Below are 16,569 nucleotides of genomic sequence, written 5' to 3'. Positions count from 1 at the left end.
AAGGAAAAGAAGAACGACCATCAATCAGGCCATATCCTCCTTCACTGTTTGGCTCATCGCCTGGACAGGGGCTGCTGGCTTGGTGCGCTTTCTCATTCCAAGAAGAGAAAGGCCGAGAGCAACAACCCACTCAGACAATAGAATGGGGAGGGCTCTGTACAAGTGCGGGTTACAGCCATCGGTCCAAATCTGAAGCAGGATTTCATAGAGCTCGTGGGCAGGAAAAACATAGCCCAAGCGGTAGAACCCTGGGGAGAGCTCAAAAGGGCCGATACTACTTGAGACATTGAGGATGATCCAGGTTAACATGAAGAAGGACATGAACTGCATCGGAATGAATGCTGTGGCAGCGTCGATGATCAGGAAGTTTAAGTGCATGACTAGCCAAATTGCCATCCATGTCAACCCAAATTGATCGGACGTGGCGTTCCAATCCTCCCGGAATGCCCAGATGTAGCCACTCATACAGAGGGAGGCAATGAAGGTATAACAAATGGAGATAATCAGCCGGAGGGCGATATTCTGCTTTAGCGAGAGGCTGGAGAAGATCTTAAGCTGCGCGGAGATACCGTTGAGCGCCATGAGAAAAAAGAATTGTTGCAGGATGGGCATGACCATAGAGACAGTATTATAGTAGAATCGGACTCCTTGAGCCATAGGCTGGAGGTCAATTGAAGAGCTTGAGATAGGGTCAAGCACAGTTTTGGCGATGTATGGGTCGGAAACAATGGTGGTTGATAATATCGTAGTCCCATTCATTTGATCATAAACGCTGGCGGTGCCCTGGACGAGCTGAGCCAGCATCGAATACACGCTTTGGGCATAGGCGGAGTATTTAGCCCCATTCCAGATATAAGTCAGGGCCTGAGAGTTATTGTACACCCTAGCGGCTTCTGAGGAAGACAGTGCCATGGCTAGGCGGGAGGAAGCATTTGCTTTGGAATATATGGCACCCCAGTAATGACCTCTGCAAACGGCATTTCGCACATCCTGCTCCGTGGGGTATTCGATTAGGGAATGTCGCTGGACGGTCGGAAATGATGGGCCTTTCATTTGGTCGTATGCTGTCATGACGGACTGGCCTATCACGTCCTGATCATAATCCACAAACAAAAGCTTCATAGTACTGAATCGAATCGAGTCATGATAGGCGGTACCATACAGATAGCACATGTTCGCGAGAAACAGCAGCTGGAGAGAAATAAACGCTCCTCCAAGCGCACCGAGAAATGGTTTTGGCAGCTGCATGTCGCTAGCTGAAGGATTGGGATGTTGCCAGTATGGTTGATGACGGTATGGGTTTTCCAGTCCAACAGAAGCGAGGGTTCTTGAGAAAGTCACAATTGACTTCTTCAGATACAATGAGATTGATCTCTGAGAAGAAAAATGAAAGGAAAATACCGAGTAGGACCAGGGGAATCCATAGGGAATTTCCCCCTAATATAGCCCATGGATTTGCCATCGATAGTCCGATGTCCGAAATCCGAGCGAATAGATTCACTGAGGCTGTAGCTTATCCTCTAATTTTGCGTCTTGATAGTTTTTTTCCTTTCACCCTTAGCATGAGCCCAGGCCATGATTGCCATTGGACCCATTGTGTTTAAGCAACTGGGGATGATACTTCTTAGGGCAACCTCCATGTCCGATTAGCTAATCGGAACAAATTAGTTAACTAACTAATAGTTAGTTAGTTAACTTAAGCGGACAGTGTTAGATAATCGGACACCAAACACACCCAAAATATCAAGAAAGAGGTCCCGTTCGCTGCCGGTAATCCGACTTCCAGCAAGGAGTCGGAAGTGTATCGTATCGAGTTCATTTGTTACTGAATATGATGACCATCTATTTTTCTCAGAGAAGACAAGAATCTGCGGTTAAAACCAAGCAGTTTCAAGGCTTTTTTTTTTGTTCATTTCATCTATTGTATTCATATTTTCAGTTAGCTGAGACAATAACGAAGTATCAGGGCATAGGCTAGAGTAATATATATGTCCCCCTGACCTGTTAATACCTTTCAATTATAACGTGTATGGCCATATGCTTGGAAGATTGGGTCATGGGCAATACAACGCAATAGTCCAAACGAGAAACCCCACCCTGAGATGATGATCACTACCCATCGATCGTAGTGGAGAAGAATTTCATGCTCTATACCTAGTCCTTATCGCTTCTGAAAGAATATAAAATGCGCCTGAGGTTCGTTTATAAGATGCCCAGGTTCTCGAGATTATTCTCTCAGCTTAGAGTTGAATCCATCTATTCACACCTCCCTTCTCCTGGTCCTTTGATTGTGCTCTTTTAAGTTTTGATTCCTCGCATAGTCCACGCCGCAATCAACATGCCCATAAAGGTAGTCGTTGTTGGTGCCGGTCTCGCCGGCCTGGGTGCTGCAATTTCGTTGAGCCGTGCAGGCCATCAGGTCCAGGTCTGATGATCCTTATCTTGCTGTGTACCCTATGCTGTCCTGAAAAGTGAGGTTGGCTGATCCTGCCCGTAGGTTATTGAGCAGTCGGGTTTTCTGAACGAAGTCGGCGCTGCCATCCATGTGGCGCCCAATGCCACCCGAATTTTGAAGGCCTGGGGATGTGATTTGGAAAGTTTACATCCCGTCCACTGCAACAAGTTACAAGTGTGGGATGCCTCAGGGAATCTTATGTGGACCCCAATTGTGAGTTGCTGCTGGTGTGTTCGTTCTTCGCCGGCATATCTGTGGATTAACAGGAAAGCCAGGTGACAAAAGAGCGCCAGATGGCCCTGAATACGATGGATGAATGGTTGTTGACCCATCGAGTTGACCTGCATAATGCCCTGCGCGCCACAGCCACCAATGAGGTTAATGGCCGCAAAATCAACATCCGCCTCTCTTCGCGTGTATTATCGGTGGTACGTCATCGTGCACCCGTTATGGTCCTGATTTTACTAGGAGGCGCTCACTGATCTCACATTTTCTGCTCACAGGATGCAGAGGCCGGCGAAGTAGTCCTCGAAGATGGTACGACATATGTCGCTGACCTAGTTGTAGGGGCTGACGGTATTCACGTAAGTTGTCCTTTAAGCATCATGTTTCACATAGCCTAGCTGTATATTTACTCAAGTCATCCAACGCTGCCAGTCCCGCACCGTTCAGGCCATCGTCGGGGAAAACAAAGGACGCCAGAGCACCGGTCAAAACTGCTTTCGTTTCTTGGTGCCCATGGAAAGGATACAGGCCAATCCATTAACTGCCGCGCTTATGGAAAAGACGGGCATCGACGGAGTGCATGCCTTCGTAGCGCATGACCGACGCATCGTGGTTTATCCCTGTCGGGGTGGCCAGTTGCTGAACGTGGCGGGCATTCACCCTGCCAGAAAAGAGACGAACGCCAGAGATTCATCGTGGCTTGATGGGGGCAGCTTGAGTCAGCTGATTGAAACCTATCAGGACTTTGGCGAAGAGCTTCAGGAGATGTGTCGTCTCGCGGAGGACCTGAAGCTGTGGAGCCTGGCTTCGCGCAGTCCAGCTCCCACGTTTGTGAGAGGCAAGTTGGCTCTAATCGGCGATGCGGCGCATCCCATGTTACCTCGTATGTCTCTTACCATCCTGTATTCTCTTTCCATTTGTTTCACCTTGTTTGCTGATTGGGTGCACCGCAGACCAAGGACAAGGCGCTGCTCAAGCATTTGAAGATGCGGCGGCACTTGGTGGAGTTATGACAGAGGACATGGCCATAGGGCAGATCCCGCAGCGCCTTGAATTGTACAACAAGATCCGGTATAAGCACGCGGTGACCGTGATGATGATGTCCAAAACGCACGATGAACGACGGGCGGAGATGCTGGAAGAGCTCCGCACCTACGTGGCCGATGCGGAGGTCCCTAAGGATATGTTCGCCTTCACTTGGCCGTCAGATCCAATTGGGGATGCACATAAACTGGTACAGGAAGCCCAGATATAGACAGAACGGCCCGCGTTTCTACAAGAACTTTTGAGCTTACTACTATATGGAAGTATATGTGACAGTAAAGCTGTTACATTTTGACTATGATTAGAGACATTGTGCCAGGGATACTTGTATGATTGATAAGGAAGCAAGAAGAGAGGAAGTAATACAACAATTGAAGTTAGATAAATAGATGTCTTGTAATGCTGCCTACTATACTCCGTAGTAGGAATCATTTGCTAGAAGCGTTCTTCATCAGTCACGTTACTCGGAGGTGATTAGCTAAGCGGCTCTGTATCAATTACCTAACGTTACCATACAAAGTCATGAGGCAACTTAACTAATGCGCCCTTAAAAGGGGGGGGGGGGGAGGAGAAAAGCCTCTAGTATAGTAATTTTATTCTTTTGTTTCAATTCTTGACCATTGATTTAGTGATCAATCCAATAAGACTTAACCTATATCGGAGCCAAGTAATTTTGTTCGATATGCCTAACGACCCAGTTCCCAGAAGGGTAACGGCCTGTGATGCGTGCTACAAACGAAAGGTACTTTCATCCCATCCACATCCACATCCACTATATACTACTTTCATGAGTTTATAAAGTGTCTCGGATTAGATCAAATGTGACCGCATTGGCCCCCAATGTAATTGGTGCCTCCACCATGGCATGAATTGCACGTATTCATCAGATTTACGTTCGAAGAGACGACGTCAGGATAGCAGGTACTTATACTATACTGCTTTGACCTCCTACAAAATGATTTATGACCAACCATGAAACTTAATCTTGATAGTAGCCAAAGAATCAGTTTGATCGATCGCATTCGGCGCATCGATGAACGCAGAGCAGAAGCTGGAGTGATGGGTTTGTATTTTCTTGTCCCCGTCACCTTTTTCATTCTTACTCTTTCATACCTTGGATCACCTACTTACTTTGCTAATGAAGAAAGACCACCTGAGAAACAGCCTATCCACTTAGAGCAAGCATACCCGCTGCTGCCATCCCCCAGGATTATTCACTTTGCAGGTTGGAAGATTGGAAATATTGCTCCTCAGATAGGAGTGCCGAGTCTTCTCCCTGAGGGTCTTCGCTGGATTGAGTCAAGAACCGGAATCGTTATCCCTCTTCCAAATCTTTGCCACGCTCCATGGGAGAAGCCACCCCTATCTTCTATGTCTCCGGACTTAGATGGTGTCCATGACGCCGCGTCAACACCTTCTGGGCTTCCCGCACGGACAGTACTGAAGCGATACCTAGACGTGTATGCTTCCTCGGCCATCCACACAATCTTTCCTGTCATCAATTCGTCACTCTTCTCCCAGACGATACGCGCAGCCTATTTGCTGCCTGAACACAATAAGAAAGCCCACTGCCCTAGTTCAAGAGCATGCATATTCGCTTTTCTGGCGTTGATTTCTAGCTTAGATCATCTTGCCACTCGTTGTACAGCCCCCAAACCACCTCCTATTCCTCGAGACGAGTATGCTATGAAGGCCCAGGCTCTTTTGCCGTCTTTGCTTCAAGAACCGCTCAACTTGGATGCATTACAGACAGCTCTTCTACTGGTACTATCATCCATCCCAATTTGCTTTTGTATATCCCTCAAAAGAGAAGAATCAAAGTTCAGACTGGGAACCTGCACTAATCCTTTCATTTCTGATAAATCCCCAGTCAATACTAGGGATACTCACCGGCGAATTGCAAACAGCAACAAATTATAACTCGATCGCATCACGTTTCATCATTGCTCTGGGAGCTCACACAATGGGAGATCCATGCGCGGTACCAGAATCTGCCGTCGGAGGCTCCAGAGACAAAGAGACTAGGAAACACCTTCGCGACCTTTTCTGGCTCTGCTACGCCCTCGACAAGGATCTTTCCTTGCGTACTGGGCAGAGCCACTGCCTCAGGGATGAAGACTGCGATCTCCAACTACCACCCGGTTATACTGAGAAACTACACTCCAGGATGAGCTATTCCTCGATGGAAAATGCGCACGGTCTTCTGTTTCCCATCGACTTACGGCTCAGCATGGTCAAGTCTCAAATCTTTACCGCTCTCTACTCCCATCGTGGACTACAGAAAAACGACGCTGAGGTCGTCCGATCAATTCGGGAACTAGACGAAGAGTTAGAACTCTGGCGAATGTCGATGCCCTCAAAACTGAGACCTAAACTTTCATTCGCAAAAGAAAACTCTGAAGACCAGCGAGTCGACACCATGTATCTTGTTCTGACGCATTTGAACTACTACTTCTGCGTTAACATAATCCACCTAGCCGGAAGTCGATGCGAAGCGTGGCGTTCGACTTCCACCCCAGCAGGCATGATGGACGGACTCCGCTTAAGTCTGACTTTATCCGTGGAAGCTAGTCGGTCCCTTTTAGTATTTCTACATTACTCTGAGTCCCTCGTGAGTGTAGGGAGCTTTTGGTAAGAGACCTACATGTACAGAACTTGGCTTTTGTCCTTAGTATGCCAAACTCTACACAGTGTTCTTCTAACCTGCTATTGGCCACCTAGGACTCTCCTTTTTTATCCTATGTCAGCGATGCTCACAATATTCTGTAACCTGCTGGAAAATCCACGTACTGAGAGCGCAGCGAGTGATACGCAGCTCCTGGCAGTAACAGAGCACACGACTGAAAGGGTCTTCCTGAGACAAATTTCTCGAGCTGACAAAGCCGCTCATCTGCAAGCTATCACCGGATTTATCTCTAGTCTTCGAGATCTTGCCCAGCAGGCGGTTCACCAAGCAACTAATGACACGGGGCCATCATGATTCGTTTTCGTTTTTTTAGTATCTCGGTAATGTTCTGAGTGAGCACTGATTTCATGAGCGCTCTTCGATATCTTACGATCTCAGGTGCGATGGACTTGACTACACTACCTGTGATTCTCAGTTTCAAAGTCCCAGGGTCGTGTGGATCATTTATATACACGAGAATTCGGTTTCCCGTCCCTTGCTGATTCCTCTATATGCTATATACTTCATCTGTTGGACTCTCAATTAATAGAGGAATCTATAACATCACCTAAAGACTTCGGGTATATACAACTATCGAAGTAATACTCCGTATCTCGGTCCAATCATCCGGTACATGCGTACAGCGCATTGACCTATCTCAAGAGGCACCCCTGTATAAGTATGCCTAAACCTTTTTCCCTCAACGCCTCGCTGTGCCAAGATAACAAGAGCAGACCGTAACAGACAATTAAATGGTATTATCGCGAAAAAGGGTATCACATAAGAAGAAACACCTCAAAGAAACATACAGTTGAAAGCGAGATAGGCATTATGATTCGGGCCAAGGGGCCAAGTCATGTTGAAGGCCACCGTGGGCAGCTGAGCGGGGGTGCCCATTATTAGCCAGGTCGGGTTGGGATGACGATTGGTCAGAAAGTGTAACCGCTGGCAGCAGGTCCGACAGGACGCTTCGCCGCCGTGAATAAACTCCGCCCACAGAAGGGTTTTCCTTCTCCCGCTCGACAATATTAGGCTTAGAGCGGTGGCGACGTGGGCGGCGGAGGTGTTCGTTTGGTACTGGGTCAACCTGCTTCTTTGCGGCAGGTACTAGGTTCAAGTACACCGGAAAGATGGCACCAGCGCAGAAGACAGCAACGAGGACACTATACGAGAATGACATGCCCCCAGCGAGGCTGGCTGCATGTTGTGCGAACGGAAAGCAGGAACCTCCGCTGATCGCCGTCGTCAGAAGCGTTGCAGCGGTCTTTGTATGTTGGCCTGTACCGCGGAGAGAGATAGCGAAAATAATGCTAAATGCACCACTTTCGAAGAGGTAGACCATGAGACCCATGGCAACCGCCGCGACGCCCGTCGTTTTCATGCATAGTATGGAGAAAACTATCATTCCAATGTACGATATAAGCAAAATCCATCGTGGCTTCAGGAATAATTGCAGAAAGGCGGCAAGGAAACGACCAACCGCAAAGATAGAATGAGCGATGGTCAGATAATCAAAGGAGCTAAGGCGAGAACTGTGTTTCGATAAGTGAACGTCCAGGCATATCGAAGTGACCTGCCAACTTACCTGGGATAGGCATCTTCGACGAAAACGGTGAAACTTTGCGAAATTATTTCCTGTCCGGCGACGTAGAAAAATTGTGAAAACACCCCCAGTCCTAAGGTTAACCAGACCACTGGAACCCCGGCGACCTGGGTCATGTTGTCGCTCCGACGCCGGTTTGCTAGCTCCTGAAGATCCTCATCCGATGCCTCTGGGATTGGTAAGTAATAGAAAGCCACAGCCAGAAGCACGTCAAATAACGCAATGCCAAGATAAGTCCATTGAACATCAACCAGAGAAGAAACGTCGGTCACCTTCTTGAAAAGGACCTTTTTCGCTAAAAGCGGCGAAACTACGCTTCCTATCGCTTGGACACCTTGCGAGATATTCAATCGAATCTCCGAATTCTCTAGGGGCCCACACAGTGCTATGAATGGGTTGGCGGCGGTTTCCAATACTGCTAATCCAAAGCCGACGATGAAGTTAGAGACGATGAAGGCAGAGTACGAAGTCAGGACAGCCGAGGGCCAAAATATCAAAGTGCCGCAAGCGTAAATACACAGGCCTGTGATGAAAGTCGACTTGAACCCCCAATGTTTCAGCACCGTGCGGCCCACCAACGGTGGGCCTATGAAATACCCCCCAAAGTAAACAGCGTTCAGGCCCAACGATCGCCAGGCATCTAATCGAACAATATCCTGAAATTGTGCGTTGAGAATATCCAGCAACCCGTAAGCGAATCCCCACAAGAAAAACAAGATCGTGGTTAGGGAGATCGGCGCAATGGATTCCTTGTTGCTGAGCTTCAGCATATTCGCTGGTTTCTTCATATTGACAAAGTCGAAGAAAGTGATGCTAGGCAGGTACGATGTAGTGGTGAGGGTTGTATTCGCTTCCGCATCGTGAGGAGGTGGGTCACTGCCCATCAGGAACTCTCTCATATCGATTGGACCGCCCGTCTCTCTCCGACTGGCACTGCTACCACTGCCTGACGGAGAGGACTTACTATGGTTGGCGGACTGCGAGTGTCGTCGCATGTTGGGACCTGGGATAGTTGGAAGGGGCGCAGGTTCAGCAATATCTGGGATATCCGGAATATCTAGGGGCCCAACCGTGGGGGCATTTGGCACGGTCGTGCTATCGTCCGTGTCCCGGATCATCTTTGGGATGATTCGCGCTACTAAAGGCTTGAGACTAGGCACACAGGCACACATGACCGACACATTGACCTCGACAACCGACCACATGAATGAAAGTGAAGCATACCCTTGTCAGGTCAGCGCGGGGCGTTAAATAGTTTGGTTGGGGGATACGGCCATGTCACACATACAATTCAGGTCGTCACCGCTTGCATCTTGCAGGTGGATCTCTCTCAGCAGGATTTGGCGTGATGTAGCCGCATTTTGAAGGTAGGCAATGCGGATTACATCGACTACAGCGACGAAGAAACCAAAGCTAAAGGTGATGACAAGAATGATCTTCTGTTTCCGCGGAAGACGCATTTGAGTTAAGATGGGGTTTGGCAAGAAGAGAATGGCTAGGTCGGTAATGATGTTCACCGGAGAGGAAGAAAGGTATAGAGTGAGGATATCGGTACAGTGTGCATTCGGGGCCAGGGGATAGGAAAAGGCCGCTCCAACGGGACGACATTGAAAGACGTTGACCAGTGTGAGCGCCAATCCGGCGGCATTCACGACGAAAAGAGTCACATAATTTGCGCAACGGAAAACCCTCTCCCCTTGGGTTAAAGTGAGGTAGAAGACGAGGATGGAGCTTTTGACGGCCATCAACGCGGGGTTCTATTGAATCAGCAATCGGAGTCAACCGGACTTTAGATAGCAACTCACATATAACACCGTGAATGCATAATTGGCTCGATTGAGGCTGTACCGGTCACTAAGAGCTATGTCGTTATCATGGAGACCCAGGCCTTTTCTCGTGGCATAAAATAAGGAGAATGAGAAGCCAAAATCGATGACCTGTGTAACGTCAGTCAGTCATTTATTTTTTTTTTCACCGTTCATCTGTTCTCTTTCCCCACGCGACGACGCTTGAATTTCAACATTCGCATGCAACCGACAGGCGAAACATCAGACGTACCCATGCCAACAGCATCAAATAGTCATGTAGCCCGACTTTCTTAACAATGAAAACCCGCGAGATGAAGCGCAGTGCCACAAAGACGGAGGCGATAACGAAGAAGATAATGGACACGATCAACACTTCCGGTCTGCGGTCTTCCATGATGGGCGACCGCGACCACAGCTCGTGTAGCCTCGTGTGAACCTTGGAGATCGCAGAGTAACAACCCAAGAGCGTTCACGATCATTTAGATCTTATCGCGAGAGAATTCGACAGAGATGTAAGCGTTAATTCTCGAGGGTGAAACGGCTCCATGGTCACCGAATGCGGAGGAATCGAAAAAACGACGACAACATCCCCGATGATGGAGAAAACTTGACCGAGTCGAGATAGAGAGATTGTGTGACACGCAGACTGGGAAGCTGTTGGAGGGGCGAAGGAGGAGGCTAGAAAGACTGGATGAACCGTTATTGATCTCGACAATAAGAATTAAAATCGATTTATTCGAGAAAATCCGCCAAAAGAAGGGTCTATCAAGCAGAGGTAAGACAATAGGAATTTGCAAGAGGCAACGTCAGAGAAGGAGGAAGAAAGTTGGAACGATGAGGAGAAAGCGGAGAAAAGAAATTGTGTGGTTCGGCGTGGGTCTTTTCTCACCCAAGGGATGAGATCCTGCATATTTTTATTTGTCTTCAATAGTTTGCGGCCCTCCTCACAAAGGCGAGACTATAAGTGGAATTTCAATTCGCCATGAACCTTTTTGGGAGATTTCGACTGGTACGCTGGAGTTCTTCTCTATACTCCGTGGAGAGCCGGCCGATGTTGCGCTGACAACTCAGCCACGTAAGAAAAGAAAGTATGTACGGAGTACGGGGTACATACAGTACTTCTTGTGTCTTCTCATTAGAAGGTATGTAATGTACGTACAGACAGAACTTACACCTCATCTGTTCTGCTTCCGGTATACTTTCCTTCCTTCCTTCCCTTTTTTTACCCTCTCCCCATGTCAGCTCGTACCTTCTGACTCAGCCGACCTTTTTTTTTTTTTTTTTCTTACTAATTTATTCTCGCTTCATCCCTCGCATGCATGTAACCCAATCCGTATAGATGGGATTCTCATCTCTTCCGAACACCTCCCCAAAAACTGAGAGAAGAAATCACAAGAACATTGTTGACATAAAGATTGAAGTTTCAACCCTCATACCCGGTCCACGCATAATACAGATGGGTATGAATAGAATCCACCCCGTCCAGGAGGATCTACCGTGCAGTTGGGGACGTGCGACAAATAAGAAATTTAGTTCCTCCGGACAGAACATGAATAGTACAGAGTTGGAACAAATCTGAGGAATCATTCTTGGCCCCCTGAAAAGGGACAATGCCTCGGCTGCAAATCAGTATCCAGTCTATCAGATCTCTTGATGAGGATCTTCTTATCACAGAGACAATTACAACTGCCTGAAGAATTAAGTAACATTGTCCATGCACAATGGTCCCCGTATTTCAACTAACTCTCGCTAACGCTTGACTAGTGACCGTCCTGGTCATTCTCCACTATGTCAGCCGTTGTTTTCTTGACTAAATCTGGGTGCGGAGAACACTACGGAGCCTACCGCTTGCTCACGATGCAACCCAAGCCATCACATGGGCTCGTCTCCTCTCTGTTGCCCTGAGTTCTACTCCCTATCCGAGGGAATACGCCAAAATGGAACGTCCCATTTTTCAGGACGATCAGTCGGCTTCCGACGGGAAGCGCTGCCTCAGGGGCCGGACGTCCTTGCGAGACCCTGCTATAAAACTGGCAGGTTCTGCTCTGTTCCATGGACAGGAATTCGAGATAGCGGAAGATAAGCTGCAGCTTGGTCATCGATCTTGATCCCATATCAGACTAGGGACATGAGACCATTTTTCTTCCTTGCGGCCCTGGCCTCCCTGGCCGGCACTCATGCTAATCCCGAGGCCGACTTGGCTGGCACGATTTGGGATGATTTCAAAGGAGCAGTCACCTGTGCTGGCTGTGAGGTATGTCGGAGAGGCATCAAACTATCCATGGAAGGCAAGATAGGCTGACTCTCGAAGGGCCTGCTGGGGGCACTCAAACTAGTAGCCGGTCTGGGTCAAAATGCATTGGAACACGTTGTGACCGACGCGTGTAAGTTGGCAGGGGTAAGTAAATGCTTTTAGCGGAGTTCATAACGTGTGAAAATTTAAAGGACATCGGTTAATGCCTCACGTCAGATCGAGGATGACGACGTTTGTGAGGGGGCCATCAAAGAAGAGGGCACGGCCGTTTATTACGCCCTGAAGAATCTGAAGGTCGGCTCGCATACATCCAAAACCTTCTGCTCAAGCATTGCCGGCCTTTGCGACTACCCCGATGTTCGGCCATACAACCTCACGTTCCCCGTAGCCAAGTCCTCGGTCACTCGTCCACCCCCGAGTGGCCAGCCTCCGATCCGTGTCGCACACATTAGTGACACACACGTTGATTTGCAATACACGCCAGGAGCCAGTGCACAATGCACCAAGCCTATTTGCTGTCGTAGTTTCACCCCGGAAGACGCGCCCGGTAACACCTCAACCCCGTGCGGGCTCTGGGGTGACCATCACTGCGATCCTCCAGTTCGTCTCGAAGACTCCATGATGGACGCTATCGCGGCCCTCGACCCAACGTTCTCCATCTACACGGGTGACGTCCCACCACACGACATCTGGCTTGTGAACCAGAGCTCAGTCCTGCAGAGCTTCAACTCCACCTACTCCAACCTGGGGAAACTGGGCATTGTCTACGCGGCCCTGGGAAATCACGACGCAGCCCCGGTCAACCTCTTCCCTTCGGACAAAGTCCCGCCCTCTCACAACCCCCAATGGGCCTACGATGCCCTGGCCAGCGACTGGTCCAACCTCGTCGAGGGTTCACCCAGCTCAACCACCAAACACGGTTCATACTCCATCGTCCACCCCAATAGCAACCTCCGCATCATCTCCTATAACAGCGTCTTCTACTACAAATACAACTTCTACGCCTTCCAGGAACCAATGGAATACGACCCTGACAACCAACTTCACTGGCTCATCTCCGAGCTGCAAGCCGCTGAGACCGCCGGTCAGCGCGTCTGGATGATCGCTCACATCCCCACCGGCAACACCGACACCCTGCACGACTACTCGCACTACCTTGACCAGATCATCAACCGCTACAGCGCCAGCATTGCCGCCCTCTTTTTCGGTCACACCCACACGGACCTCTTCCAGATTTCGTATACCAACTACACCGCCCGCACCGCTGACTCGGCCACCGCAATCGGCTACGTTACCCCATCCATGACCCCAGACTCGGGCGCCCCGGCCTTCCGCATCTACGACATCGACCCCGTCACCTTCGCCGTGCTCGACTACACCGTCTACACGGCCGACATCAACAGCACCGATTCCCCCAACACCCCACCTAAATGGGTCAAATACTACTCCGCCAAAGAAGCCTACGGCTCCCTCTTGACCCCACCCGTCACCGATCCGAAGGTCGAAATGACCCCCTCCTTCTGGCACAAGGTAACAGCCCAAATGGAGAAGGATGACTCCGTCTTCCAGGCGTGGTGGTCGCGCACCACGAGAGGTTACAATGTCACGGAGTGCTCGGGCGAATGTGCAAAAAATAAGATTTGCTCCCTACGTGGCGGAGATGCACAGTTCAACTGCGAGGGCCCGGGGACGCCGTTTAGCATTACGAAGCGGAGTGATGGTGTAAGCGAGGTGCATGTGGAGAGGCCCTTCTGTGAGGATGCCGTGCTGGCGAGGATCGTGGGAGGTTTGGCACGGAAGGGCGTCGATGCGGAGAAGTTTGTTCGGGAGCAGGCAAAGCTTTACGAGAAGGTTTAAGTTCACTGGGGACGGGTTTAATCTCTGTGTGACGTTGTTGATATCTTGGTAGTATATATAATGTTGAGTGTGTAATGATCTACCTTCGGAAGCATTGACTCTAGGACTCTGTCTGGAAATGATCTGCAAGTACTAGTGAAAAAGGAACCATGCGTGGCCTAGTGGTCTCTGTATTACCCTACTCGTTTGACTGGTGAACGAGTCTACGGTGGACACGTCAGGTGCATGTGTGGAACTTGCAATAAACCTTTTTATCATTGTTCCTGAACCATTGCTACCTAATGCGCATCAGATAGAATACCCGATTCCATCCAAATGGCAATGCGCCAATCCCAGTGTCGTGGTATCATGTCATGGACCAGATGCGTCCTGCGTGCTGCTTCTTGTGCGTCGAATGTAAATGTGGTTTTAAATAACCCGAAAATATCTATGAACATAGCTCAAATACTCCATGCGGAGCAAATCGTGTAAAATATGTATCAAAACGAATGTGGAGAAGGTTAAGAGGAGAAAATGGGGTATGGATATCGACGAAGCGAAACAACAAAAATCAAGTAAAGAGCCAGAAGAAGCAGCTAGCACTCAACGCATTTACTGAAGGAACCACTCAACATCGTGGAGACGGCCCTCATCTTCGGAAGCCAGCAAACCGAAGAAGTGGCGCGACAGATCAATTGAGGTGCTGTCGCAGCCCATGCACTTGTCAACGACCTTGCCGGAAGCGACCTTGCCATTGTAATGCACGGTCACCATGCGGCCGCAGTCGCTGTCCTGCATCATGCCGACGGGAAGGGCCAAGACGTCCTCGGTGCTGCCATCATTGGTGTATCCGCAGCTGCTAGGGGCGAGTGAAGAGGTGGCAGTGTCGTAGAAGGTGACCTGACCCTTGCACGGGGAGCCCTGGGAACAGGTGCCGGTGTATCCGCTACCGCTGGGGCTGCTGGCGGTAGGCTGAGGGGCAGCGGAGGTAGTGCTAGACGATGTCGGGACCACGACAGGAGGGGTGCTGGTGGTGGTGGGCTCTGGCTGCTCGGTAGGCTCCGGCTGTTCAGTAGGCTCCGGGGTGGGAGTAACCGAGATAGTGGGCGCAGCCGGGGTGGGAGTCCAAACCGGCTGGACGGTCGCAGACTGCTGAGGCTCAGGGGCCTCACTCTCCTCGGACTCGTTAGAAACCTCAGCAGGCTGAGAAGGTTCAGGAGTCACGACGGGATCCGAGGACGCAGGGACGGAGACAGTGGGCTGAGCTGGAGTCTGGACAGGTCGATCCGTGGTGATGGTCGTGGTGACCGTCACGGTAGTCCATTCGACTGTAGTGCGCGTACTCACAACAGCATCCTGGCGCTTTTGCACAGGAGCGGTCGAGGCGACGGCGGCGAAAAGGGCGCCAGCAAGGGCGAGAGTCTTAGCCAGAGGAGCCATTGCAGGTATGATTGATTGATCAGAGAGAGACTGATATCTTGTTTTTCAAGGAAGGTTGTGATCGGCGAGCCGACGACGACGAAGTCAATTGAAGGAATGATTCAATTTAACCAACTGCGCAGCAGGTTGGGGACGTGAATGAACACTCAGAAAGAATGAGAGTGTTGTTGAAGGAAAGAACGACAGAAAGCTGTCTAAGAGAGAGAGAGAAGACTGTGGTGAGTATCGGTAAAGAGAGGGAGAGAGAGGGGAGAACAGGCAAGGGAGGGAAGACCCAAGTATTTAAACAAGGTGTACATGGATGGTAACTTACCTACTAGGGTAGGCACGACTAGTCTCGTATAGAAGGGACTAGCATCCATACTAGTCCTTTCTTTGTTCTCTGTATATTTATTATTTTATTTTATTTTATTTTTACTTTTACTTTTATTTTTACTTTTTAGGTTTAATTCTTTTAAAAGAATTTTTATCATTGGCATGGACAGTGGACAATTCAGGAACCCAGCGAATGAATCCAAGTTCATCAGATACAGCCCTCCGCTAAGTGGATCCTTTTCTTATAAGCCCCGGACCCACCGCACAGCTCGTGAACCCATGGGACGGATCAAATATTACGGCTATGGCTGCGATGCTCACTCGCTCACTCGCTCACCACTTTTAATTAAATTAATTATTCGGTTCCACTCGCCCTGAACCTCAACCGTTGGGTTGGGATGATGATCTTAACTTCTCCAAATGGTGGTGAGTTCCTTCTCCTTCCTACTAGGTACGACGGCATGTACTCGGAGTATGGATGTTCTGATTATTTTTCCCTTGCATTGATCTGGGAAATCCGGAAGAAAAACAAAAAAAACAAAAACAAAAACAAACAAAAGATCGATTCATGCGCAAGTGACCAATGCTACATTCATTACTCACCGGCACTTTTGACCTGTCAGCATCCCCCCGACCGGATGACGTGTGGTTCACCCCCGACTCAAAAAGCAGCGTCCGAATAATCCGAAAGGTAGATAGATACGTAAAGTTTGGTGATTGAATTTCAATTCAGGTACCCGCTCTCAGAGCAATTTTCCATTTGGTCTGAATTGGAACTGATTGGCGGTGCAAGATTGGCGCCGGTGTTACAGCGTGTACACTCTATACCCATTTCAGTGATGATTTTACTACTAAATCTCGTCTAGCTCACTTTAGTGTAGGCTTGGTATTGAATTTAGGTTTTTTTTTTTTTTCTCTCTCTCT

At 49.2% G+C, this 16,569-nt stretch overlaps 6 protein-coding genes across 6 annotated transcripts; 3 read left to right on the top strand and 3 right to left on the bottom strand.

The window, feature by feature from the left end:
• Positions 1 to 14: 14 nt before the first annotated feature.
• BDV27DRAFT_166412 (SNG1 family protein) lies at positions 15 to 1,445 on the bottom strand. The gene has a single exon (XM_032074182.1). The coding sequence runs from the start codon at positions 1,246 to 1,248 to the stop codon at positions 25 to 27; it is 1,224 nt and encodes a 407-aa protein (XP_031925230.1). The 5' UTR covers positions 1,249 to 1,445; the 3' UTR covers positions 15 to 24.
• Positions 1,446 to 2,338: 893 nt separating this feature from the next.
• Positions 2,339 to 3,935, top strand: BDV27DRAFT_147252 (uncharacterized protein; the record flags this gene model as incomplete). Its single annotated transcript, XM_032070710.1, has 5 exons — positions 2,339 to 2,425; positions 2,498 to 2,668; positions 2,731 to 2,883; positions 3,113 to 3,563; positions 3,634 to 3,935. 5 exons carry the CDS (start codon positions 2,339 to 2,341, stop codon positions 3,933 to 3,935), a joined length of 1,164 nt encoding a protein of 387 aa, XP_031925229.1.
• Positions 3,936 to 4,380: 445 nt separating this feature from the next.
• Positions 4,381 to 7,111, top strand: BDV27DRAFT_166408 (Zn(II)2Cys6 transcription factor). The gene is made up of 6 exons (XM_032074181.1): positions 4,381 to 4,466; positions 4,539 to 4,645; positions 4,717 to 4,787; positions 4,869 to 5,488; positions 5,595 to 6,355; positions 6,446 to 7,111. The coding sequence occupies exons 1-6, from the start codon at positions 4,407 to 4,409 to the stop codon at positions 6,702 to 6,704; spliced, it is 1,878 nt and encodes a 625-aa protein (XP_031925228.1). The 5' UTR covers positions 4,381 to 4,406; the 3' UTR covers positions 6,705 to 7,111.
• BDV27DRAFT_22132 (putative MFS monosaccharide transporter) lies at positions 6,962 to 10,368 on the bottom strand. The gene is made up of 5 exons (XM_032076051.1): positions 10,051 to 10,368; positions 9,798 to 9,929; positions 9,281 to 9,749; positions 7,975 to 9,217; positions 6,962 to 7,921 (listed from the first exon to the last, which is right to left on the bottom strand). The coding sequence occupies exons 1-5, from the start codon at positions 10,192 to 10,194 to the stop codon at positions 7,219 to 7,221; spliced, it is 2,691 nt and encodes an 896-aa protein (XP_031925227.1). The 5' UTR covers positions 10,195 to 10,368; the 3' UTR covers positions 6,962 to 7,218.
• A 1,286-nt stretch (positions 10,369 to 11,654) lies between these two features.
• BDV27DRAFT_22126 (sphingomyelin phosphodiesterase) lies at positions 11,655 to 14,069 on the top strand. The gene is made up of 3 exons (XM_032076050.1): positions 11,655 to 12,054; positions 12,112 to 12,198; positions 12,271 to 14,069. The coding sequence occupies exons 1-3, from the start codon at positions 11,929 to 11,931 to the stop codon at positions 13,909 to 13,911; spliced, it is 1,854 nt and encodes a 617-aa protein (XP_031925226.1). The 5' UTR covers positions 11,655 to 11,928; the 3' UTR covers positions 13,912 to 14,069.
• A 373-nt stretch (positions 14,070 to 14,442) lies between these two features.
• BDV27DRAFT_22111 (uncharacterized protein) lies at positions 14,443 to 15,427 on the bottom strand. The gene has a single exon (XM_032076049.1). It carries the CDS (start codon positions 15,328 to 15,330, stop codon positions 14,503 to 14,505), a length of 828 nt encoding a protein of 275 aa, XP_031925225.1. The 5' UTR covers positions 15,331 to 15,427; the 3' UTR covers positions 14,443 to 14,502.
• Between the last annotated feature and the right edge of the window lie 1,142 nt (positions 15,428 to 16,569).

Source organism: Aspergillus caelatus, assembly GCF_009193585.1.
Source record: "Aspergillus caelatus strain CBS 763.97 unplaced genomic scaffold BDV27scaffold_151, whole genome shotgun sequence".
Lineage (NCBI taxonomy): Eukaryota > Fungi > Ascomycota > Eurotiomycetes > Eurotiales > Aspergillaceae > Aspergillus > Aspergillus caelatus.
Note: the sequence above shows the minus strand (reverse complement) of the source record. Positions and strands in the feature narration are given on the sequence as shown.